The following is a 26,037-nucleotide window of genomic DNA, read 5'->3' as shown; positions in this document are numbered from 1 at the left end:
TTAAAATCTCATAGTGGATGGAACTATAATCACATTCTTTTTAAACACTGCTACAACAAAATACTTGTATTAAATTGGTTTTAACTATTTTTAAATAAGCTATATTCTTGGGGTTTTTATTGGGTGCAGGGGAAATATTTAGGAAAATTATTCTTTCAAATTTAGAGTTGCTTAAAAATAATATCCCCCAGTACTTGCTCTTAAATTGTTCCTTTATCCTTGTGGAAATGGCAATAATTTCTTCCGAGTTTGGAAAAGCCTTGACACACCTAATAGTCCTTTAAAAAAAAAATTAAAAATTTTGTAATGTTGACAAAAGGTTTGATAAAGAAATAATCCCAACCTCTTTGCTGACAAGTTCCTAAACCATTAAAAATGCAGTGCACATCCTAAAAACATCCCAGGGAGCTCTGGACAGAGGCTGGAGTCCGAGCAGGACTGAGGCAGGGATGGAGACACCCCTGAGCCTGGCTGGGATCTGAGCAGTGATGGGATGGGGAAGGCCCAAGAGGAGCAGCCCCGAGCTGAAAACTGCTGGGCAGGAGCTCTGGCAGCAGCCCTGGACACCAGGGACCAAGGGCAGCAGCAATCCTGCCTGAAGCCTCAGCCCCTGCTGAAGCGGATTGCAACCAAGAAAATACTGATTTCTGATTAGGACCTAATAAAGTGACTAGAGAGAAAAACAAGCACAGAAACGTGGTTTTATTCAAGTAAATCTAGTTAAGTCAATAAAGTGATATTAGGAGCAAATGTGACAGTGATGTTGTGAAGTGCTCACCCACAGAAGCCCCATGGGATGCAGTCCTGCACGGGCCAGCAGCACTGGCTGCACAGTCACGGCCATGAGATCCCTGTGCCAAAGGCTGAGCCCCCCACACCAGGAAAGGGACCCCAAACAGGACAGAACCACAACTAAGCCATGCTCCTGCTGCACCCTCCTGCCCAAAGGAAACCCCTGTGCCCCCAAGAATATTTATTATCACAGGCAAGCGAGCAATGCTGCTGAAACCTGTGCAGTCAGCTCAGCTGTCAGAAGATATGCATTCCAGTTCCCATTTCTTGAAGCAGAAAAATATGGTAGCTACATACTCAAGAAAACTTCAAAATTCCTTAAGAAGCAATTTTGAATCAAATCTCTCTATACAGACAACAGAAGAGGGAAAACTACTTTTAAGTCAACGATTGTAGCCAACTTTAAAGAAAGACTCCAAAATAGTACTCTTGGTGAAATGAAGGACAAGGCATATAATTTAATAAGAGATATTTCAATGTCACGTTTATACATTTCAGTGAGAAAAGAAGTTTGTGTTTAAAGACTTGAAAAAATACTTTGATAGCACATTTGATGTGTTTCATCACTGGTTACTTTTTCTACAGCTCTTCTCTCTGGAAATATTTTGAGCTCACGTTTTAACTGCACCCTTAAGAACAAAAAGTTTCTTTTACTTTTCCCCTTGAATGTTGTTCTTAGTCTTCAAGAGGATGGATTTTCTCTCTCACATTGTAACAGAACTACATCTGCCACATAAGAAGGCAGCATCTTCTTAGCTTACTTTTACTGTTATTACCATTTCTGAACAGATTTTTGTGTGTTAATTATAGAACTCAATTGTTTGGATAGTCTCTTTTGATGAGCTTTCTGCCCTGCACCATGAACCCTTCCGTTATTGTACAGCTGTTTTACTTCCAAATGCTCATCAGGGTTTTCTAATTGTCAAGCTGTCCCAGCAACCAGGTCTTTTGACCTAAAAGTCAAAGAAAGGGAGTCACCCTTGTCTCCCCGACATGAATACCCCAGCAGTCCCAGTGGCCCCCCTGATACCTACGAGACAATGCCTTTCCAGATCATTGCCACTACAAGCATAATTGGGTTTGGGGTGAAATGAGAAGATTTAAAATAGGATGAATTAATGAGTTTCTTGTAAAATTAAGTCATTCTTCTGGTCCAATCTAATTACTCACTGTAATGCCCCTGAGGGTGATAAATAAAGATCCTTAGAAGCCACGCAGGAGGTGGGGGGGGGGGAAGCTTTCTCTTGAGCATTTCTTAAAAGTCAAGTTGTAGAATGTGATGTGATATACCAAATGTTCTTTCCAAATAACGTCAGATTCCTTTGATGTTCACACTGTAAGATCTTTGCCTCCTGTTAATAATGACTGTGCTATTGCTACGCATAAAAAGGAGCTCCCCATCTTTAGCTCGTATCTCTGATGAGAAAACCAGTATTTCTACACACTAAGCATGCATTTTCAATGCATGAGTGGCACAAGGAAACACAAAAATCCCACTGGGGAAGAGTCTAGACTATTTGACTGCAGAGCACTTTTACTCCATGATTGGGTAAAAACTCAGGAAGTTCAAAACAGAAATAAAGGGACCTTGGAACATTAATGTAGTATGATTTGAAATCCAAACTCTGAGTATCCGAGCCACTGGACCTGTACATGCAGATACCCTAGCAGGTTAAGCACTCAGACCTCCTTTGCAAAGCTGCAACATAAACCAAGTGGAGGAGCTTTTTGCACACCCAATCTGAACAACCATTAAAAAAAATTAAATATCTTTGGTTATTTTTTCCCCAGTACAGCTTCCTCAGCTACAGGTCTGCTGCTAGGGCTGTGGTTTGCTGATTTAAGGCTGGGGACTGATCCCATGATGCCAGTCACAGCAGGACTCAAACACCTTTGGTAAATCTAAGAGTACCTTGCCTGATTGTGCATCCATGGAGACATGATGATCACCTCACTGACAGGTGGCCAGATTTTTATTTGGCTCATGGGAGACCACAAAGTCAGTTGCCTACTTCACTTTAAGAAGTGAGCTAGAGTGATCTTTGGTGTGGAAACAAACCACCATCACCACCCAAGGTCTCTCATTGAATCCTCAGGAGGGAAAGGATGAGGCACTAACTGCAGGGTGCCCATTGGCACAGCCTGTCAAAGAGAGCAGGGAATGGCAGTGCACTGACATCAGCCAAATCCTGCTGCACCATCAGGCACATCCCACCAGGTCCACCTCACTTAAGTTCCTCCGTACTCAAGTCCTGTCCTGTAACACTTCACTTTGACAGATTCTGGGCGACCTGCAGGGTCAGCAGCCAGTGAAAGCCAAGACAAAAAGGCATTCAGGACCTCTGCCATGTCCTTGGTCCCTAGGTCTCCTCCCCCACTGATCCCTGGGACCGTGTTTTCCTCAGCCTTCCTTATTGTTCCTGCAGGAGCAGGTGTCCTTGGTGTCCTTCATATCCCACACCAGACACACTCCAGCCAAGCTTTGGCTTTCCCAACACCTCCTCTGCATCCTCAGGCAATGGCTAGACTCCAGAATCCTCCTGGGTGCTTCTCTTGTGTTTCTGAGCTGTGCCAAGGGCTCCCTGCCCATCCACCTTGGCCTTCTGCAACATCCCCTTTACCTTCTGCAGCTGCTGTGCATCTGCTTGCAGCAGCTTGTCCTTTAAAACCCACCAGCCCACGTGGTCTTCGTCACTGCCCTCCTGATAAAATTCCCGAACAAGACGAAATCTTCTGACATGAATTCCAGAGCTTTAATTTTTTTTTTCTTTAATATACATGAAATCCAGGGAAACAAACCACAAAAAATGAAGTCTCCAGCTCAGCAAAGGGCACAAGCACAACAGGACTGGACATCTGACACTGCAATCTGTTCAAGAGAGAGCTACAGGCACTGACAAAATTCCCAGGTGTAGGATACAAGAACCAGAATGGTCTATTAATCCCAGCCAAGGAGGTCCTGTTCACCTGGGTATCATTTTCTTTGCACAGCCTTCAGAGCCAATTGCCAGATGTTTTTGCCATGTACTTGGGCACTGCACACTGTGGGCACAGACCCATGGCATGGCCAAGCTGCCAAATCCTCCCAAATCCTGCAGGGACAGGGTTTAGAGTGCCACTCCTAAGCAGCATCACTTCTCCTGTGTTTCACACAGAGAAACATTTTGCTTGTCTTCTACAGAAATATTACAAATCAACTTGTACCTCACGCAAAAGAAATATAATTATGCTGGTAATGCAATCATTTGAAAATCTGCTTCATCAGTCCCCTTTTTCTAAAGAAACTAGATAGTCAAAATCCTAAACAAAAAAAACTAAATACATATGCAATTCATAGTTTAAGTTTAATAGGTACATACATAGAAAAGTTAAAAATTAAAAATTAGCTTTAATTCTTAAAAATTAAGAATGATTCTGAACTTTTTTACATAGCTGATCGGTCACAACTGCTAAAAAGAAAAACTGCTCTTAAAAATATACAAATTTGAAAATCTCACATTTCTATATATTAATAATAATAGCTTATCTATGCAACCCTTTTCTCTGCTACAGCTGTGGTGTTTGGGGGAGTAGATGGGGATAAGCTTGACATTTCTCACATCATGCTCACTGCTGGTCTTTGACAGCACCCTGATCTCACGTCAGCCCTGTCAACCCCGCCAGCACACAAAGCTTCCAGCCCTGCACCAGAGGGGGGAACAGCTGGAAAATCTCACCAAGGAAAATCAGCCCCTGGACAGAACACTTGCTGCACTGGGGTTTTGTCTGAAATAAAAATAGAAAGCTAAAAATTCAAGGACTAGGTGAAAAAAAAAAGTGACTGAAAATAACCACCAAAAAAAAAAAAAAATCGCCTTTCTCAGTGAGAAGTCAGCACTTTCCACGAGAAGTGAAAATCCCAACCTGCTCTGCTCTCTACAGGACGATATTTGCTAGCACTGGCAAGCAAAGCAGCCGGCCACCAGCAGGAAGCACTGGGGACACTGTGCCTGCACAGTGGCACAGGGACGTGTCCCTTCCTTCCAGGCAGCGGAGCACTAAAAGCACACACAGCTTCACATTCAAGTGCTTTAAGGAAGAGGAATGTGCTGCTGAATGGGGACTTGGCAGGTCACTGTTTGCATTTTTACTTTAAAAAGTATTTGAACAATGAACAGATGCCCGGGTATGATAAAGCGCCTCTGCTCAGAAGCGGCGCTGGAGCAGCCGTGTCCTTTTTGGGAGCAGAGAGCACCAGCAGTGCCAGCACGCTGACCCCAGTGCTAAGGGCATCTCTAACGCTGCTCCGGGCCAAGGGCTCTGATGGTCTGCTCTTCAGGATGCTCAGGCTGTCACTCTGCTCTATCACAGACTTCATCTAACTCTGCAAGTTTAATCACCTTTCTACAAGCTGTGAGATTTAAGGGATGAGTCAACTAATCAGTTTCAAATAATTATTCAATTAGAAAAACAAGTTGATGGATTCCCCTGAACAGAAACAGCACGAGGAGAATCACGAAACTGACAGATTTTCAAGCAAACCTAAGATAATACAGTGCGGTTTTTTTATAAGAAAACAAAACAGAAAATTGCAATTTTTGTTCTTTAGCAACTACATTTTACAAGGGAAAGAAAAAAATCCCTACTGAAATTTTATGATATACTCCAGTGAAAGCTGATTAATTGGCCTGAATCTCCACATTAACAAGGCCTAATCCTCTTGTCAGGAGACCTGCTTACAAGCCTCTCTCCCCAGTGGTGTAAAAGCACTGATGAGAACAGAGATCTGTATCTCAAAAGCACTGTCCAGCCAGCCTGGGATTATCTCTCATCTCCTAAATCTTAACAGCTCTGTAGAAAGGCAATTAAACCTCCAAAGTTAGATAAGCCTGAGATAGAGCACAGCATCAGCTTGAGCACTTTAAGACAGAAAGGCCCACCACAGAGGTCTGACATGACTGTTTAAAATGTCTGTTTGCTCCTAACACAAGCATCAGCTCAGGGTCCTGGACTTTGCAAAGATTGTACTCGTAACATATTATACAGCACCTAATGTGTTATTCCCGTTATTTCAAAGGTGCTTGTATTTTATACAGGCTATTGAGACATTGCAAGTTGGCTGAAATAATTATTACATTAATACCCCTGAACAAACTGCGTATTGCGAAGAATTTGAGGACTGATCCTGCCTTTCAATCCCTTAATGCTGTCTCTTTTGTGCAAGTGGAATTTCACTCCGCAGCAGAACCTGGCAGAGCTGCAGTGTTTTCTGCTACTGTTTGAACTTGTATCATGAGTGTGATGGAGGCACGTCATGGCAGCAAACTAAAAACTACAGTGTTTTTCTGGGCTTTTTTTAATTCTTGCTTTAACTGTGAGCAGCCTGGAACACAATTAAACCTCCTATCTCCAGAGCTATAGCAAGATGTCTTAATATGGTTTAATCATCACATCCTCTCTAGATGGCTGTACAACATTATATATAAACAACGAAAAAAAAAAAAAGCTATTTTGGTCTCCCCAGAGAATTGCTTGACACAAAGGTTTTGGAAGATGCCTAAATATAGACAGTTCTGGTGAGATCCGGGTCTATGCAAGATAACAACCCTGCACTATTTTTGACTGTTTAACAATGACGCTGGGAACACAATGACTTCAAAAAACCACTGCTTTGGCTCTCCCCAGCACTAAAGAAAATAGACAAGGTGCTTACAGAGTCATTTAGTTAGGGAAGAAACCGAGTCCAACTACTAACTCTGCACTGCCAAGTCCACCACCAAGCCACGTCCCTAGGTGCCACATCTACACATCTTTTAAATACCTTTGCTGCTGAGAGACTCCCATCAACACCACTGTAAAAAACTATCAAACCTCTACTAAGTAGTACATCAATCAAAATAGTGGCATGCAAATCATGATCCATTAAGTACTTCACACTTGATTACCCACGACACTTTAGAGAGGGCCATACATTGATGAGTTGCTTCTCTCTTCTTTGCCCTTTGCTGTTTGGAGCACATGAGCACTTTTAGTTCATTACCAATGCAAAATTTAGCACAAAGCTCAACCTACACCAAGAGCAAAACAGCAGCTCAATTATTTGTCCTTTTCTCCCTAAATCTGCTCAAGCTGCATATTCCTCTGTTCTACACAGATCCCACCCTTCCAGAAGTGTTGGACTTGAGGCACGTGCAGCTACACCCTTGTTTAAACGTGGCACTTGCTACCAAAGAGGTTCTGAAAGAGGAAGAGGAAGACTCAAACCACCCAGGATTTCCCTAGATGCCCTTTTCCCCCAACTCTCTCCTAGATGTGAAAATGAAGCTGAAGTTTCACAGAATGGGTAAGGTTGGAAGGGACCACTGGAGGTTCTCCCCTCCAGCCTCTCTGCTCAGGGTTCTGTAGAGCACATTACTCAGGATTGTGTCCAGACCACTTCTGAGTATCTCCAGGGAAGGAGATTTGCCCCTCACTGGGCTAACCTACAAACCCCCAAACATGCCAGGAGCCATCTGGAAGCTATTCACCCACACTTGTTCTCCCTCACAGCCTGAAGCTTCTCAACAAGGTGCAATCTCACAGCTACAGGGGAGACCAAGACAGGTGTAACTCCTGGCTCCACCACAGAGGCTGAGAACAGCTTGTCTGACCTGCCTCTGGCATTCGCGGACACAACAGTGAATATCACTGTCTTAGAAATGAAAAATCATTCCTTTTCCTCCCATCTGGTCTGGCCTCACCTGCTCACTAGCTTCCAGCTCATCTCTCTACAGATCATGGGAGATTCCTGTGTTATGAACAACTCTCTCACAGAAGTTAATGGCATGAAAGAAGCAGGGAGCAGAGAAAGAGAAAGCAGGGCTGCTCCTTTGGGCCCCCTAAATTGAAAAGGGTAGCCAAGACAGACACAGACATGCAGAGTGTATGCTTCAATACCCCTGCCTCAGTTTATCCACTTAGGAAGTGGCAATAAGACTCACAATACATACACCTAAAAGCTGTTGTGAGGTTTAATTAAGCAATAGAGCACTTGGAGATCTCCAGATAACAAGATGCCCATAAAACAAGAGGAGGTGATTATTTCTGATGAAACAAATCATGGCAACAGCCTTGCTCAGCAGGGAATACCCAGGGCTGTCTCAGCTCTCCTTTTACAGCCTTGGTGGAAGAAGTTTGTAGAGATTGTTTGCCTGCTCTTTTGCATCTCAGGCTTTGGTTGGACATTCAAGAGGATGCAGCAAAATGCCTGCATGAGCTGCAGTCTCAGAGATGTGAAATACAGCCCTATTTAAAAATCAAAGAGCTGGGAATCTTCTCCTGTCAACGAGCCTTCCAATAGAGAAGAATAATTTAGCAAGAACAGCTGAAATCTCCCACCTTAGGGTGATTGGGTGGCTGTGAGGAGAAACGCGTTTTGGCAGTTCCCACATTCTTTTGTCAAACTTCTGTTGTCTGGGAAAGAGCAGAGTGCCAGAAGCCCTTGCAGGTGAATACCTTGGCTGTTTCATGCTCATTTGATTCAGAGCAATAGCGTGTTTATCTAGATGTTTGGAAAGTTATTAATGAGATCAGCAAATCCTTTCCATGTATAAACTGTAAATCACCTTCAGCAATGCCACGTAAGTTATCGAGTCAAGTGAGAACATGCCTATTTATCTGTGATAGTCTTTTATCACCAATAAATAAAAGCAAGACAGGGAATTACCTCAGGAGAAAATAGCTCCGAAGCAGAGTCTGTTAGGTCACCAACAGAAACACCAGCACAGCAGAAGCCCTGTGAAGCTGTGTATCATGACATTCTGAAGGACATGCCCAGGAGTGGCACTGCACCAATCCAGAAGGAGAAGGAAAGCAGCTCTTGCTGCTGACCCCATTCAGGTCCCTTCAGAATGCTTTCCACCACTCTGGGTCACCAGCATTTGCTCTGCAGAGAGCAGATGTCTCCCCCAAGCCTTTTCATCCTCACACATCCCTGCAGAGTGAGGGAAAGGCACTTGATGTACAGAGGTTGGTTTGGAGGACCTGCTGTCACAGCCCAAACAAGCAAGAGGTTCAGAAAAATAACAGCCAAAGAGAGACCACTTATGAGTGGCTGCTGGGGGTTCTGGACAAGAAGAATCACAATTTGAGCTGGACTCAGTTTTTAAATCCTCTACTATCCTGAATTCATAAGATGTATGGTATCTTTAAACCAGAGTCTGCCCATCCATCTTCCAGGTTCAGGCAACCCAGAGATTTACAGCACAGCTGCTGCTCCAGGAGTACAGGATTTGGCCCAGCTCTGCAATGGACATATCACCTAGTAAAACTTTAAAGCAGGGGTTTTTATGGAGGCAGACATTTAATGAATGCTTTAAGACCTCTTCAAGGGTCCTGCAGAAAGTCTCCCTTTTGATGAGAAGGTAAATTAAATAAAGTCCTGGGGGAAAGAAGCTGATGTCAGGCATGACCAAAAGTAGCTGTGATAGGTCTCTTGTGTCCCAGCTTAGCATTTGCCAGGCAGCTCCAGGGAGGCTCTCAGCAGACACACCAGTGAGCAGCAGAAATGATGAATTACAAGAGCATGGCAGGGCCCTCTGACTTGCTTCAGGGGAAGCATCTGGAGTGTGAATCCACCTGTACCAGAGCAAAGCCACCATGGCTGAAAGCCTGCTTGGTGGAGGTGCCTGTTGCTCCTGTGGGAGAGGGAGCTCACACTCTGGGCACTGCAGGAGGCACAAACCATGGCAGGATAACACAGTTTCAAGACCAGCTCCAGCATGAGGAGTGAGCCCACAGCTGAGCCAACTGCTAAAGCAAATGAAGACTTCTCAGATGACTGGGTTAAAGTCAGCTAGTGCTTGTGAGGGGTTTTCCTCCCTCTCTCCATACAGATCCCAGGATGCCAACCCCATCCCCAGTGGGGCTTTGTCAGGTTGCCCCGAGCCTGCTGCAGCCCTGGTCACCAGAGCAGGTACCCAGAGGGCACACACAGTCCCTCCAGGCTGGGATCCAGGTCAGGACACAGCCCAGCCCACAGCACCTTCCCTCCAGCAACGGTGACACACAAGAAGGAAAGCTTCCCTTCAAAGTCCTGCTGGATGTCATACAGCTGCGAATTAGGAGAAAGTGACAAAACAAACACAGTTTTCCTTCTTAATCTGGAAAAGCATCTGTCTCCAACAAAACTACTGGCAAATAAACTCAACAATAACATTCCATTTTGGCTCGGAGGCCCCCATGGTTGACATGATGGAGCTATTTATTCAAATATCTACACAGTACATAAATTAGTGCAAGATAATAAAGAAATTAATTGTGGTAACTATGGAGCTATTTAGAAATGGCCAAAAGCACCACTGACTTCAGTCCAGGCCACAAAAATTTACTCCAGCAAAGAAGAGTGGTGGCGAGGCTGGAGCTGGTGTGTGACTCACGTCCGCCCTGATCACCCGCGCTCTTCCTGATACGATAAGCTATCAGCTCAGAGCTCCTGTGAGCACTGCCTTATCTACACCATATCAAGACTTAATTTTGCCTCAACAATTAACAAAATGCTATCACAAACATCCCAATTGTATCTGAGATAGCTTAGTAGAGCTAGGTTTTAAAATGTTCTTGACATGGTGATCTGGTGATCTTACAGAAGTTAAACAGATTTGCTTGGGTATGCAGGACAATCTGTTTTCAGCATGTATTTCTCAATTTTCAAGAGGTCCCAAAGTCACACAGAGCAACCTCCACTCCCACCTTCAGCCAAGACAGAAGACCTGAGGCAGAACTGGATATTTTTTCCATCTTCTCCTCTCTGCCTCTGTCAACTACCAGCAGGGTCTTCCCAAAATAGAAATACCTTGCAAAATTTCGTTGTCTTCCTGGTGTTCCTCTGACTGTTGAGTTTCATAGAGAGAGGTACCTTATAACTACAGATAGATAATCCTCTAAAGCAGCCCCAGCATCCACCTATGGCCACCAGAGTTTTCCCCTGTGCCCACCCCACAGAAGGGTTACTTGCACTCTGCCTTTAACCACCAAAACCGAGTTCCCAGAGGATTTGTTAGGTTGCTCCAGCAAGGAGTCTTCCAGGGACCACCATCTGCTTGAATTTGCAAGCACTTAGTCACTCGCTTACCAAAATTTTTATTAGACTATTAAAAAAGGAGAGCCTGTACTTTCAAAAACTAATGCTCAGCTCAGCATAGTAGTTTTCCATGTTCCTCACTTGTAATTACTTAGCGCTTTCTCCTGCATGCATTCATTAAGAAATATAAATTTAAATAAACAAACCCCAGATTTTCTAGCTGAACCAAACCATTAAATTTGTACATAATCAAAACTCGAGGCAGTTAAGCAGAACAGGAGGAAATGTGCTGGCTGCAATGATTTAGTTATGGTGTGTCTGATGTGCCAAGTTTATTTTCTAGACATAATTTTCCTATGTGGAGGTGCAGCCAAACAGCAGCCACTAATGGATCAGTAAATCTGCACTGTGCCAGGCAGAGCCCCAAATACATGAGATCAGCAACCAACTGGGGGAAGAGAGGAGAACAGGATTTTTTGCTATATTTTATTCTTATGCATTTGCTTCAGTTTTGTGAATGAGACACTTAGGGCTATTTTTGCAGTTGTACCCAGCCCATCATGGGAGATAAGTAATCTTTTATAAGACCCATATGAATCACTTTTTCCAACATTAAGTGGATTTTGGTATTGCAAACACTTAGTGACTTTATTCAGGCATGCACCAAAGAAGCCAAGGCCAAAAGACAGAGCAGCTGCTCTGGGATATTAAAAGGTTTCCCAGAAATGCTGTCAAGGAGCAGCCTCAGCATCCAGACACCTCAGTGGTTACCTGAACACTCACAGAGAGCTGCTGCTGACTCATAACCCAATTGCACTGGAAATTCTGCAATTGGGGAGCACAGGGCTGCCTCAGAGCTCCTCCGCCTTGTTACGCACACAGAACCCATGACAAAGAGCATTTGCAATTCAGAGCACTCACAGATTCAAGGTCAAAGTTTCCAAGTTTCAGGAATTCACCCTAAGTGAAAAGTCTAAAGCGTGGGTACCAACGGATTGATTTTTTTAGCGTCTACCTGAAGAAAGCAAAGATGAAGGCTATCATTAGTTCAGCTTCTTGAGGGGGACTTCCCTGTCAGTGTGTGTTAGAGACTCGTTAAACAAACTGTTCTGCAGTAAATCACATGGAAACGTGAACTCAGCAAATGCCAGAGGCAATGGCAGGCGGATATGAATGACAATCAGAAAGGCGTGTCCGGATGCTTGAGGTATGAGCCATGATGAAGTGCCCGTGAAATTTCACCTGCCCAGATTGGGACAAGAGGTTGTGGCCTTCAAAAAAAGGAAAAGGAAAAAAAAAAAAAAAAAAAAAAACAAGGAAAAAAATGCACTTGATGTGCTAATTAGAAAGTAAACTCTGTCTGAACAGACATCCAAATATTCCAGCCTCAGCAGGAAATAAAACCTCGAGATTGTGGGAATTAGTCTGAATCAGACCTCACTAAATGGTCATGGAAAGGTTGGAGGAAGACAGTGCAAGCCAACAGTTACTGCAAGCACCTCTTCAGTCAGAGGGAAGACTGATTTTTTTTCACATAATCATTCATTTGTACTCATGGGCTTTTAAAATAGATTTAGCAGACCTCTGTTCATCTTCTCTGAGCTGCTTTTGACTTCTTAGAAAACATACAGAGCTGATAACAATCCTTGCAAATTTCGAGAAAGAAAAGCAGACAGACACATACCTTAGCTGATTAAATGTTGAACATTAACATCCATTACCATCACCAGCAGCTAGAGATAACTAACAAAGAGGAACATGAAATCACATTACTGCATTCAGCAAACCTTCAGAAAATGCTACTTTTCACAGTCAAAAATAGCATACCTTACCAGCCCAGATTTCATCAGCCCATTCTGTCAGCAGTAAAAGCTGTTTTCTAGGCCACAGCATTTTCCATTAATGCAATCTGATTTGCCATTGCATTTTGAGAAAGCTAAAGTGAATGTGTGATACTGAGAGAGGACGGTTGGTAAACCAGAAATGAAAGCCTGAAACTCCTCATGTAGGGCAAGGTCAAAGAACAGCTGCCCATGGAAACCCCTGCACAGAGAGACTTGCATACCACATTCTCACTGGTATTCCCAGGAGCTTTGTACTGAGGGTATTTTAAATAAACAGCAACCTACACCTCAAAAAATTATTTTAAAAATGTGGAGATAATGACTTCTCATATGGCTTTACTACTGCTTGCACTTACAAATATGTCACCTGGGTAAGTTTTATCTCCCACATTAGTGGATATTTAAAAAGTTCTGATTATTACTCACACTGTTCTGAGTGTTATATCTGTTCCTAGCAACTGAGAGAGGAAAACAAGCCAAAATAAAACACAATGGTATTTTTTAAGCCACAATGTAATATCCACGTGGGATAAAATCCTGCCTGCATGTTTCTAAGAATTGTGGTACCATACAGAATTAGTGACGAAAGAGCTGGCAGAAATTTTTGATAAAGACAGCTACCTCTCATAAGTTACAAGCAAACTAAACAAAAATTAACAAGCTCCATAAAGCAATTAAAATCCAAAGTGTAAAGTAGATGTAATGACTCAACAGCCTGATCACTGCTCTCATAAAACCGCCCTCATAATGCATGGTCTGAGTCTCCTCACCCTGATATCACCATAAAATTAAACAGCAAATTGAAATTCTCATCCTCTGTCAGTGGGGTTTCACTGATGGAAAAGTTGTAAGGCAGGAGAAGCAGAGCCAAGGGCTATGCACAGGGAAGCCTCACTAGAACCCAGATCTGTGCACCCCAGGATGCCTGAGTTTGGCTTGCCAGAGGCCAGCTATCAGCCCTGCACTGTCTGCACGCTGTGTGCTGCTTTACCAATCCCACCCTCTAAAGACGATTAAGTGGGCACTGTCACTCACATCCCAGAGGCAAAGCACATCCCCCCTGGCAGTGAAAAAAAAGCCTGGAATGATTCTCCAGTGGGTTTAAAAAAAATAAAATTCAACTAACCAAACAATCCCCACCCCAAACTGCAGAAGGGAACAAACACCATGTAAACCCCTAATTTGTGTATTTTAAACCTGTCTCATTACTGGGTGGACAACCCTCCTCTTTCCATCCTGCCCTCTGCACTGCCAATAGAATACTGCTTACAACTTGATGTGATTCAGCTTAAGAGAACATTCTCATTCTAGACTTGCACCCAGCTGAAAAGTTTCTAAGATGTTGTAAGACTCAATACAATAAAACAACTGTCCTTGGTCTCCCACATAACAAGGCTTTTTTAGTGTTTCAAATAACCAATACGCATTCCATGCATATTTAAACACATCTTTGTATTATTTCTTTATAAAGACAACTTTGGTCCTCACAAAAGAGGCTGTTCATGGTCTTAGGTAATGCAGAGTATATTAATTGGGCAATACCTCACTTATTTTGGAATGCTAATTCAGACAGAGCCTGGCTCTCACTGCACCCACTGTCACTTGCTGACTCTTTAGAGGGGTGGCAGTGGATCAGGAACACAACAGCACATTTGTGAGGTGAATTTCAAGCATGCTTCGGTGTCACAGTATGGCTTGAGCAGTGCCCCTGAACCACCAAAGCTGACGGGTTGAGATTTAACCACCTAGTTTTAGATGGTAGATATCAGCAGATTGGGATCAGCTTTTAACTTTGGATGGAGTAAGAGTTCAAAAATTAACTGGATACCCCCTGCCAGTATCTATCACCAAGCCTCTGCCTGGAATGAAGCAACTCTTAGTTTCTGCTTATCTCATATCAAAGTTAAGCCTCAAATTCATGATATTAAAGAGTCCATACTACATAATAGTTTGGGGCACCGCCTGCCTGCAGAAAAAACAAGCAGCATGTTTAAGCAAATGGAACAGCCCATGAAGAACAAACCTCCCCAGGCTGGGTTGGAGCAGAGGAGCTCAAAGCATGGAGGATTTGCATAGATGGCACTGCACCCCTCCCTCCTGCTCTCCCAAAGCCATTCCTGAGGCTGTGCCCTGAGGAAGGCTGAGGAGGGAAAGTGGAGCCTGGCTGAGGCACCACCCTGCACTTCAGGGAACTGGAGGCACCAGAGCTGGGGATTGCTCAAGGAGCTCCAGGACTGAAGGGGCAGCCTCGGGCTGCTTCTGCAGAGGGCTGGCTGGCACTGGCTCCCCAGGGCACAGAGCCCTCTGTGCCTGCCCCCGGGGCTGCAGGGGCTGGCTCAGCAAGGCTCTGGGTGCCTCGGGCTGAGAGCAGCCCCGTGGGAAAAGGCTTGGCCTTACAGCTCCTCCAGATCTTCTTAGCAAAGCCTGGTCCCCCAGATCTACACTTTAGCAAAGCCTGGTCCACAGCCCCACTCCTATTCTTCCCTTCCCATCAGCATTACCTGGACCAGAACTAGTGTCAGATAGAACTTGCTATCCTCAGCAGTTTAAGTACATGTGTTTACCACATAACTTTGTCCCAGCAAAGCCACCAGTGACATACTATCACTTGCATGCTGCCTCCTTTTATGCTTCCTTAAGGCACCTTTACCTTGCATTTCCTCTTTCTCAAAATGAAACTTGGTTAAATCAATGCGAAATTTAACAGAGAGGACCAGAAAGACCCTTCTTTCCTTCAAAGACTTTCCACTGACAAGTATTTTTGGCAACTGGTGTTTTTTTATGAGCTAGGTAATCACATACAATTAGATCCCATTTAGATTTTGACTATTTATGTGTTGCCATCTTATTGCAAAGGTTTTGTACCTTCTTGGTGATTTCTCATAGGCAGCTCCTCACAGCTCTGACTCCTTCTTCTCAGCACAGCAAACAAACTCCATCCTCGACCAGCCAACCTACTCTTTTACAATACCCACCCTAACTGGATCTAGCTGTGGCCTATTAAGGGCAGGCCTGTTCCTAATTCTTGATAATTAGCACAGCTGTAACTCCTTAGGGGTGAGATTACCTTCATCCCTATCTCTGTTTTCCTACATTCCACCCATCCACATTTATGTGCTTCTTTCTTACACAAAAAGATGCACTGAAACAGAAGCTCCCCCAGCCAAGCCCTGCTGTGAGAACCTGCAGCTCAGGTGAGGACTCTGGGCACTGCCACCTCTGCTCAGCTGACGCATCCTTTCCCTCCACTTGGGAAACATCACTGCTGACCCCAGCCCTTAATTTCCTGCTACTCCCTCCCTGTTGCAATGGCATTCCCAGCAAGAGCTTTAAATAACAGCCTGGGGTACAAGTAGAGTGACTAACTCTTCACATTTCCAGTCATACACGGTAATCTCCCAACAGCAACAGCACTGACAAGCCCTTCCTGCAATACTCTATTTAGCAGACATATTTTTTTTTTCTGAGGAAAGATGCTGGTAATCATATCTTCGAGCAATTAGAAACACAAATTGTTTTTTCCCTTTCTCCTGGCTGGCGGTGCCCTTGAAGAGCAGCCAGGACAGGTAGGGCCAGCTGCTGCAGGGAGCAGGAAGGGCTGAGGCCCCAGGGGACCAGAGCTCAGCTCAGCCTGCTGGGCTTCAGCAGGACTGCTCTGCAAAGGAGGGCTCAGGACCGGGTGAAACCAAGCAGGTGAGCAGGACAGGATGACTTTTAAATGGGGAAGAGCATCCCAGTGGCCAGGGCAGGTGACAACCCACAAAGAGAAGATGCTGCCCTCATTAGGGCTCAGTGTTTTTCAGACAAGGTTCACTGGACAGGTAATGGGGAGCAAAGCACCCACCTCACATGAGAAAGTGAGCTCTAATGGAAAGTAAACAAGGGGCACTGTAAACTTGTCACATTTTATTGCATTGGTATTGCACTCACCCATGAGAACATTACAATGGTCTTTATGACTCTAAGAAACTTCAGAATGTTTACACTAAAATCAGCATGAGCCCTCAGCTAAAAAATACACTTACAATTTTATTAAAATCTTGAAACCCAGTGATTTGCTCACATTCACATAATTCAAAGGAACAGGCCTTCTCTGGCACTTCCCTAAGCTCAGAAGTTTATGCTAGCAAACAAAATTAGTGTTGTAGGTTGAAGCTACTCTTTGATCTGCTAAATAAATCCATAGTAAATTCAGGTTCAATTACAGTATTCAAATTTATGACATCCACAGTGCTTTGTGAAGTTAGTGACAAATGCCAGTTTCATATAGAAAACATGTATTAACCTGCACAAGCCACAAAAAAAGGAAAAATCAATTTGCTCTATACAGATGTATCAAAATGTACTTTGACAGTTTTATACAGTCTTTTACATGCATTTGTCAATACATTTGATTGCAGCTGTAGATACTGTGAACAACTCACTGTTACAAGGAAATTTTTAGTTTGATAAGCTGAAAAGTAAAATTTGCTTTACTGATACAGCTACATGCATATTCACCAATGCAGTCATTGTTACTGCCAAAATTTCATTTGCATGCAAAATACCTCTGGTGCAAATTACCAATAACATAAGGGAGCCCATGAAATGTTAAAGACTTCAAAGGATGAGAGAAAAACTATTTGCATTTTGGGCCTGTTCCAAAGCACATTAAAGTCAAGAGGAATCTTTCCATTGGCCGCAACAGATGTTCTGACTTGAGGAAGTTTTGATGCAAGTCATTGACATAACAGCAGACCAGCAAGACCACAAAATCCACTTTCTAAAGAAACCGAAAGTTAACTTTGCTAGTTAACCAGTATTTACTGGTTTAGTACATGGCAGTTGTCCCTCAGTTTCTCCCAGGACAAAATCTGCTGCCTCTCCTGCTGTCCACAGCACATCTTTCTGTTTGATAGCCCACATTCATTCTGTTTTTACACCTACACTTTCTTCTCTCTTGTTCATGTCTTTTAATTTCTTTCTTGCTCTGCAGATACATAACTTCATAATGGTGTTGTTTAATTCCACAAAAGTGACTTATGAGACAAGTATCTAGGCAGGACAATACAAAACCTATCAAAATATGTTTTGATAGATCACTACCTATAGAGCATCAACTGCTTTCAGTGCTTGAAAAACAGCTAGTGGGTCTCATAAAAGATGTAAGCTGCTAGGTGCTCTCATCTCTTTGGGGATAATCAGCTTAATCAATGTTGCTTCAACAACCTCTGTTCTATTCCATCAATGTTTTAGATGCCATATGAAAAGTTGCACGAATGTCATAATGGCTCCTACTCCAGGGCAGAAAGAAACCTGGTCACAGAAAGGACAGGAAACACAGCGTGGAAAATGAAAACAAGTGATTGGAATTGCAATTGTGCAGGTACCACTTAGATAAATAATAGCATGTTTATTTACATAAACTTGAATAATTTATTCCTTTTAGGAAGAAACATTTTTCCTAGCTTGACCCAAAAAAAAGAAATTAACTAGTAAAGAGCATTTATCTACCACAAACATTAGCAAATGCTGTATCTATTCTATGTGTGTCACCAGTAAGCAAAAACAAACCCCTGCAACAAAATAAAACAAACAAAACCAAAACAACCACCAAAAAAACCCCAAACAAACAAAAAAAAAGTACTAGGACATAATGCGCATTTTTCTGCCTCTCTGTACTTCAAAATCATAAGCACTCCTCACATTTCACTGTAAAAGGTTTTCTTTCTTGGTTCCTGCAGCTCAGGTAATGATATCATAACTCAAAGATGGTGCAAGGCTCACTATAGTTCTGACCTCGTAAACCATTTTAATATCCCTTCTCCACATCCTAACAGATATAGGGCTGCACCTGAGCAGACAATATCTCCTCAGGAGTTACTTGTTTATTCAACTCGTAAGTGAGCACATGTGCTCCACATTAAAACCAGCCTGGATGCAAAGAGAAGGCTTCCTTTGGCATAAGGGGAGCATCTTTCAACAAGCTGAGATACATCTGCCAAGTATCCCACAGGAGGGAATGCAAAATTAAGCCAAAATCCAGCACAGAGACACAAAGCAAGGAGTGCAGCAGCATTTCGCTGCACACATGTACTCTGGGCTGTTCTGAGTGCCCAGGAGGCTCCAGAGCAAGGTGAGCAGTGCTGCTGCAACAGGGACAGGGCAAGGCAGCAGCAGCACTTTGCTCCTCCCTCCAGGTGAGCCAGGCAGAGCTCTTCATGGCTGCTGTCAGCATCCCTGACATTCTCTGTCATGACCAAGGCTCAGATGCTCAGAGGGGACACTAAGGCCAGGATAATGAAGCTATGAATCTCTTATGTAGGGCCATGATTCACTGGAAAAGCCAGGGCCTGTCCAGGATCCCTCTGAATCCCTGAAGGACTGGAACAAACAGAGAGGGTTATCCAAAACACCTCAGGAAGGTTCTGTTTAGCTGGAAGCAGCTGGTTAAACTGGAAAGCTGAACAGCACAGCAAGAGCTCTAGTAGCCAAGAGACCTCTTCAGACTGAAAACGTTTCTCTTGAGGGAAAGAAGCCAGCAGACAGTATGATCAAATCTCTGTTTCTAGGTCAGACCTCAAGAGCTGCTTTTCACCTGTAAGACAGTGATGATCCCACAACAACTGTACAAGAGCACTCATCACAAGAGACACAGGTAAAGATGATCCCAGTCAGCCTATTCCCAGCCCCACAGAGGATAACATGTAGTTAAACCATGCTACTGGATGTCTAATTTATTCTGAAAATCCTCTGATACTGAGATTCTCCCACATTCCTGAGCAATCTGCACTGGCACTACAGATCTCAGTAATTTTTTTTTCCCCTTGGGTCTAGCCTAATCTTTTGGTTTTGCAATTTAAACCAATTTTTTCTTGCCCTGTTTACCAGCTCCATCTTTACAGCCAAATTCTGTACACTTCTGGTTAAAGAATAAAAGTGAGAGACACTTCAAGATATCTTCAATTTTAAGCAATTACAACTTTTGAACTACTAAAAGTGAACTGGACACTAAGCCCTAACAGAGGCAAAAGGGATGCCTTAGTCTCTTAAGCCTGCTTAAGGGCTACAAATCCATCAATCAAGCTCTGGACTACTTAGAAAGCCAATGCATAGTGTTTCAATTATTTCCTTCTGGAGTAAGGCCAAAATAAGCTTGTTGATGTGAATAGGTAAAACTGAATCTATTGCTTTCTGAAAAATCTCTTTTGAGAAGTGCTCTCAAAAATTTATCTCCCCTTACCTTACCAGGAGGACTGGTATTTGTTATTGAAAGCCTGCCTGCAAGCCTCATGATGCTGAACTTGGGGTAATAAACAATTTATTTTGAGAAATCACAGACAGACTGACTGAAGATACAGAAATTAGAACCTAAGACAGAAAGGAGAAACAGGTCAAATCAGCACTGGGCCATCTCAATAGTACCTCTATAAAGCATCAAAAATGATTAATAAACTTGAATTTATGCCATACTTCTGGCTCTTCTGAAGGCTTTTACATAAAAAAAAAAAAAAAAAAACAGTAAGAAGAAAATACCTGGAAGAGGACAGGGGCTATTTTCCAAAAATAGTAATGAGGTCTAACCTTATATTTCATTGGCACAACTCATCCACAGCCTCACTATCTGGCTGAAAACTTCCCCGGACAAAATCAATCAGGGCAGTGGCACCAAGCAGGGCCAAGTCTCCAGACTGTGGAAATACTCCTTGGAAACACTGGATCCTTTTTCCAATTCCTGCCAATGCTCTGGCAGGGGAGAGGAGCTTTCATCCTTTTAATCATAAGAGTTACAGTCAGAAGAATTGTCAGAGCATCACACCTCCATATACACTTCATATTTTTTTTATAATGGGCAAATTCTGCCCTCTTCTATACTCTGACAACCCCTACTAGCTCTGAGTGACATAGATATAGTATTTGACCTAATTGCATTTTAGAGCCAACTAAGGCTCTTGCACCCTAAGCTGAGACAGACAACTTTTTTTCCTACCCACAAGTCCCTGTGACACAATACTTCTGACACATTGCAAATTTCTGAAGCATTATTCCTTCCAAACAAGTATCTTCCTTGTTATTTAGCCAGGCTGAAGGGCAGTTCACTGTCATTTATGGCACAGGCACAGAAAGGAGTGAATAGCAATTACTCAGCATTTGTTAAAGGGAAGGCCTCACCTTTAATAATTGCACAGTCACATTTCTTTCCACAGGGTCAACCAGAACTCCGGAAAGGAGACTTGCTGATTGACACAAATATGTTTGTATTTCAAAGGGCAAACTACAAAGTCAAATAAAAGGCGATGTTTGCACAAGAGTTAACTTTGTCATTCGGCATTCTCAAAGAGCTCAACAGTCCCACGGAAAAATGTCTCTCCTTTGCTACACTACATTTTTGACTCAAACTTTAATACAGGTGTATAGAGAGGTCAAATTAGCATTACTGCAAAAGGCTAGCTAAACACCCAGCCACAAGAAAGAGGAGTTAGTGGCAACCTTTAAAGAAGCAGAGGAATATGGTAGGCGGAACTCCTGCCCCCCATATCCCCACAGTGAGCTGGGAGCTAAAAACTCAGCACAAGTTAGAGCAGCAGGGTCCTCTGATTGAACAGACAGACAAACCAATGCCCAACCAAACAGGAAAGAGGGTGGAGATCTCCATTTGCACACTCTCATACCCCAATTACAGTTCATCTTGAATAAAAACACTGCACAGTCACCGCCTCAGCGCAGCCTAATGGGAAGGAGATGAGATAATAAGGCCACATACTGCTCTCGGGACTGCTCCACTCCTGTAAGGACAAGGGCAGGTCCCTGCAGTGCTGGGCCAGCCCACAGTGCACCTCCACCAGCCTCTGTCACAGCCAGTGCTGCTCTCCAATGTGCACAAGGGCTCCTGCCCCTTTCTGGAGCTGGCCAGCCGCCCTCCCTGGCAGAGCTGTGGCCGTGCTCCTTTCCCTTCTGCTGCTGTGACTGCAGGTGGATTTTGTTCTCTTTTCTCTCCCAAATTAAAGAATCCTAAAGCTACAAATGGGTGCTTTCACAGTGCCCACAACCCTTTGAGCTCACTTTCCCAAGCTATAGGGTGTGTTGAATTCAAGGTTACCAGGTGCATTAATTCTGGGCACATTAAAACTGGGCACCAAGAGCGCGTCTTCAAAGAGCCACTAAAAACTTTAAGGTGAATCAACTAAATGGATAAAGGATCTGCACAGGGATAGATTCAGATGAAAAGGATGGAAACAGTCTTGCAGCTAATTAATGATGTACCTTCAGTTATATATACGCTGACTTCACCCCTTTAGCTGATTGCTTTCAACTTTCTTCCCTACGTAGAGAAGCCTTTGAACCTCAAAGCACGGCAAAACTGTGCATTATCAGCCACGTCTGTAGGCATGTGTGTTGCACTCAGCACCCACTGAAATGTCATGTCCAGCCTAAATACTTGGATCCAGTATTTTCACCTTGTATGGATTTTTGGAAGCAGTCCAAATTTGGGCCAGCCTGACAGAACTGCAGCTGGGAGTAGCAGAGAGAATGGAAACGTGCCATGGGAATGACTTCAGCAACAAACCACAAAAAAAGTATTTTCACATTAAGTGTAACTATTGCTACTCTAAGATTAAATATTACCTGGAAATTACACTCATTAACTGCAGAGTCCTTGATTAATGAGCTGGTGGAGTGCACATAGGGATCTGGTCCTGATTTCAGCTGTCTTTTTAGCTCTACCCTGGACACTACTGATCACGACGGGGGGGAAAAAAAAAAAAAAAAAAGCAATCCAAGAACTAATTACGAGTGGACAAAATGTGTCAACCTAATAACTGTGTTAGGGTACTTCAGAGATTAAGGGAAGGCTGGCAGATGTGCAAGATGCAAATACTGAAGCCACTAAAAAGAAACGGCAATAGAACTCTGCTATCTTCTGGTATCTCTGGTGAGTGAGACCGCAGGATGCCTCTCAAGAAGTAGTCTCCATTTCAGAACAGCTCCAGAGCCATTTTGATGAGTGCAATCACCTGTTGGTTGTTTCAGCAGTGGTGGACAGAGGAGAAACCCCTTTGCTCCCCCACTCCCAAGGCAGGGGCTGTGTCTCAGGGAGGAGGAGGAGGCCAAGGCCCAGGGAGGGAGGTGTGGATGGTGAGCAGGAGCCTGGCAGAGAGAGCCAAGGGCAGGAGGGCTCAGCTCCTGGAGCTGCTCTGCAGGTGTGTAGGCACACGGGCTGGGGCTCACAGGGGAGCCAGAACCACCTCCTGCAGTTTGTTGGCAAACACAGCTGCATCCAAGCATCTCCTGCTACACTTCTCCAGCAGCCACTGCCTCCAACCATTTCTGTGAAACGGTGGGGACTGCCCACACTCCCTCTTTTTAATTGGTGTTTACTTGTCTCTTCAAAAAGGCCAAAGAAATCTTCCACACACAGCAACGAAGTACAACAAAACTCAAGTATCAGAAGAGGAGCTCAGCCAACTCGTGCTCCACCACTGATCTCCTATTTCTCCCTCCACCTTCCTTCTAATCCTGTTTATAATTACACAAGTTGTCTGATCTCCCCAAAGCTATCAATTCCCTCAAATCCATTTTCAAATCACCATCCTTGAAAGAGCCTGGGCACCAGATCAAGCAGTCTCAGCCTGACACAGCCCACGCCGCTGCTGATGGCTCCCCTGAAATGCCGGGGTGCAGCTGGCCAGACCCCGAGCAGGGATCAGGCGAAGAGAAAGTATTGATCCCCTCCTTTTAACATGCTAATTTGCCCAGTGGCTGCTTAGTCATTGCCAGGCTGGACACTTCAAAAGGAAACTGTTTTCAAAGATGCGATGTCTTTTTCAGCTGCAGAAAAACTTAAACTGAAAACAAATGAATTCAAGCCCCAGATTCACAGAAGCACTCGCAGGTATTCTTCAGTTCCCCAGACAGAGATGTTTGATGTATGGAAAGACAGACTTGTTAATTAGGGTTATTAAAATGTGGCCTGGCAAAAACCCTCTGGGATTTAAAATAATAAAATCCACACCCTTTAAGTGCACACTTTAATAAAAAGATAGCCTGTATTTGTATCAAAAATACTGAGCCAAAACCTCTGGAAGTGTTCCATTGATTCCCCCACATACGCACTTCTAAGGAGAAGAATAAAATGTGTTTAAAATTAAATTTCTGTAATTCAATTTCTGTAATTCAGCATCAACATTGGAGGACATTTTGGCTTTTCTTAGCATTGATAATGGGGAAAATAAAGGCAATTGTTCAATCCCTTCAGGCCGCCGAGAGCACACAGGGAAGGCCAGACAAAACCCTCGGTGTGACAGAGACATTATTGAAGTATTTCGGGAAGCAGCAGCGTTATTGACTGAGCCTTTGCTACCAACACTCGCCTTTCAATCACGGGCTAAATGCAAAGTGAGGAATGGATAAAATGGCAGGGTTTAATTAACGACCTGGGCAAGTAGTGAAATATGTTACATTGCACAAGTTTTGCAGGCAGAACAGAAATCAATTCAGTGTTTTGCATTAGTGTTTGTGGCTTGCATCATGCTCCTAGGAAAACCTGATATGAGCTATGAAAACCAGGAGTTCTCTCCAAGCTAAGGGAGATAACGAGCTGTAGTTCTGACACACAGCATATTATCCTGTTTGCAAAGACTGAACACCCAAAAACTTCAATTTCCCTTGAAATACATCTTAATTTCCAAATGCAGGACGAGCTTAAGTCACCAAGCTCAGCCTGCTCCCTCTCCTCTGGACCCTGCCCAGGACAGCCCCAACCCACTGAGCCCAGTGCCAGCTGCACCAGCTGTGCCCCTCCACACTCACATGCCCAGGCAAAGGAGGGAATTCGGGATGCTGCTGACCTCTAACCCCCGGCTGTAGGAGACAAAAAGCTGCAGAGAGAACAGGCAAATGGGGAGAATTGACTATCAGCCTGACCTTTGCTCTGGAGCAGGCAGCAGCATCACAGCAAATTCATTCACAGAAACAAGGCATGAGGAGATAACACCAGAAAATACAAAAATGGAACTTGCTTCCTTGCCACTAAATTGTCAGCTTTATGGGACTTCATGCTGAACAGTAAGAAAAAAAATCCAATTTGCTTTGAAGCACATTAGTCTAACATCCTAATTATTGTTTACATTGCCATTTGCCTTCTATTAAGAATTGAATAATTACCCAGCGCTCCATAGTTTAAAAATACAAGCAAACAGGATTATCTGGGTAATTAAGACACTGTACTGCAGCTTTGTAGTGTGGCTGTACAAAGCTTTCACATATACAAGCAGAAGCAATAGGTATTGATTGCCTTAGCTCAAATGATGCTTTAAGGATGTGTAAGATGGGTCCCTCATTAGGAAAAGGTGAGCAAAAACTTTTGACAAGTGAGGAGGGGCAGAAAGTATCTGCACATTCATCTACATTCAGCCCTCACTCTGGTCTTATCTCAGTCACAGACATCCTGTGTGCCTCTGGGAAAGTTACTCAGGCTTTATCCCTCCATCCTCTGGCTGGGGCATAGGAGCATCCTTCATCTTCCTCCTCCTCCTCCTGCCCAGGACCTGCCTTTGCCCAGGCTGCTGAAACTGCTGCCTGCCCCAGCCTGAGCTGTGCAGCACCAGGCCCCCAGTGAATACAAAGCCTGTTTCCAGCACACCTCTTTCAGTGGGTTTGTTCAGATCAACTCAGCATTAGTGAGATTTAAACACACCCATCTAAGAGAAGTATAAAAAGCAGACCAGCAAATGGGTTTTTTTCTAGGCATCCATGACTAAATGAGCCAAAGCAAATAGCAACTGTATAGTATAGCTCTTTTTTTGCCTTTTTCCCCTCCAAACCTTAATAGCCCATCCATATTGTACTTTGAACAGCATGACCTCCCCTTCTGGGTGACTGTTAGGACAAAAGCAAAGTTTTTGCACGTTCCTTTGTTGTTTTAAAGAGCCTTTCCTCCATTTAATTATGCCACCAGGTTTCACACTGCGCAGTTTACTACCCCTGTGAAATTACCTTCAAGTTAAACACTAATTGGACATCCAACAAAAATGAAAACCCCCCACAACCACGTTTTTCCTTCTGGTTTCTTATAGGATGTAGCTCCAACACCATCGGGGTCCCAATTTCATACCACTGATTTATAAAGACACAAAATGAAAACCAGTCCTTTAAAGAAATACAGTACATTCATGCAGCATGTGTTCTAACTTATATCAATAAACCTTTCAACAAATCCATTCTGAACAAGCCTGTGTTTTGGGAGCATTTAATGAGCCTCAGCTTTATTTCAAGCCAAAGGCAATTTTAAGTAAAGTTGAAATAAAGAAAAGTTAAAAAGAAAAGAAAGCCACTAAAACCAAAAATAAAATAAAATATGGGTACTCGTATAATCACGAGCCT

At 43.6% G+C, this 26,037-nt stretch overlaps 1 protein-coding gene across 3 annotated transcripts in view; it reads right to left on the bottom strand.

The window, feature by feature from the left end:
* The window catches only part of EPHA4 (EPH receptor A4), a 104,990-nt gene that overhangs the window by 66,882 nt on the left and 12,071 nt on the right, over positions 1–26,037 (bottom strand). Inside the window, exon 4 of one of the 3 annotated variants that reach the window (XM_064386028.1) lies at positions 16,562–17,970. The exons of the other annotated variants lie outside the window; for them this stretch is intronic. Coding sequence (XP_064242098.1) covers positions 17,891–17,970 — 80 coding nt within the window. The 3' untranslated portion in view covers positions 16,562–17,890. Of the gene's footprint in view, positions 1–16,561; positions 17,971–26,037 lie in introns of those variants that run through there. 3 annotated transcript variants of the gene reach the window in all.

Source organism: Passer domesticus, chromosome 11, assembly GCF_036417665.1.
Source record: "Passer domesticus isolate bPasDom1 chromosome 11, bPasDom1.hap1, whole genome shotgun sequence".
Classification (NCBI taxonomy): Eukaryota; Metazoa; Chordata; class Aves; order Passeriformes; family Passeridae; genus Passer; species Passer domesticus.
This window is presented reverse-complemented; position numbering and strand designations above follow the sequence as displayed.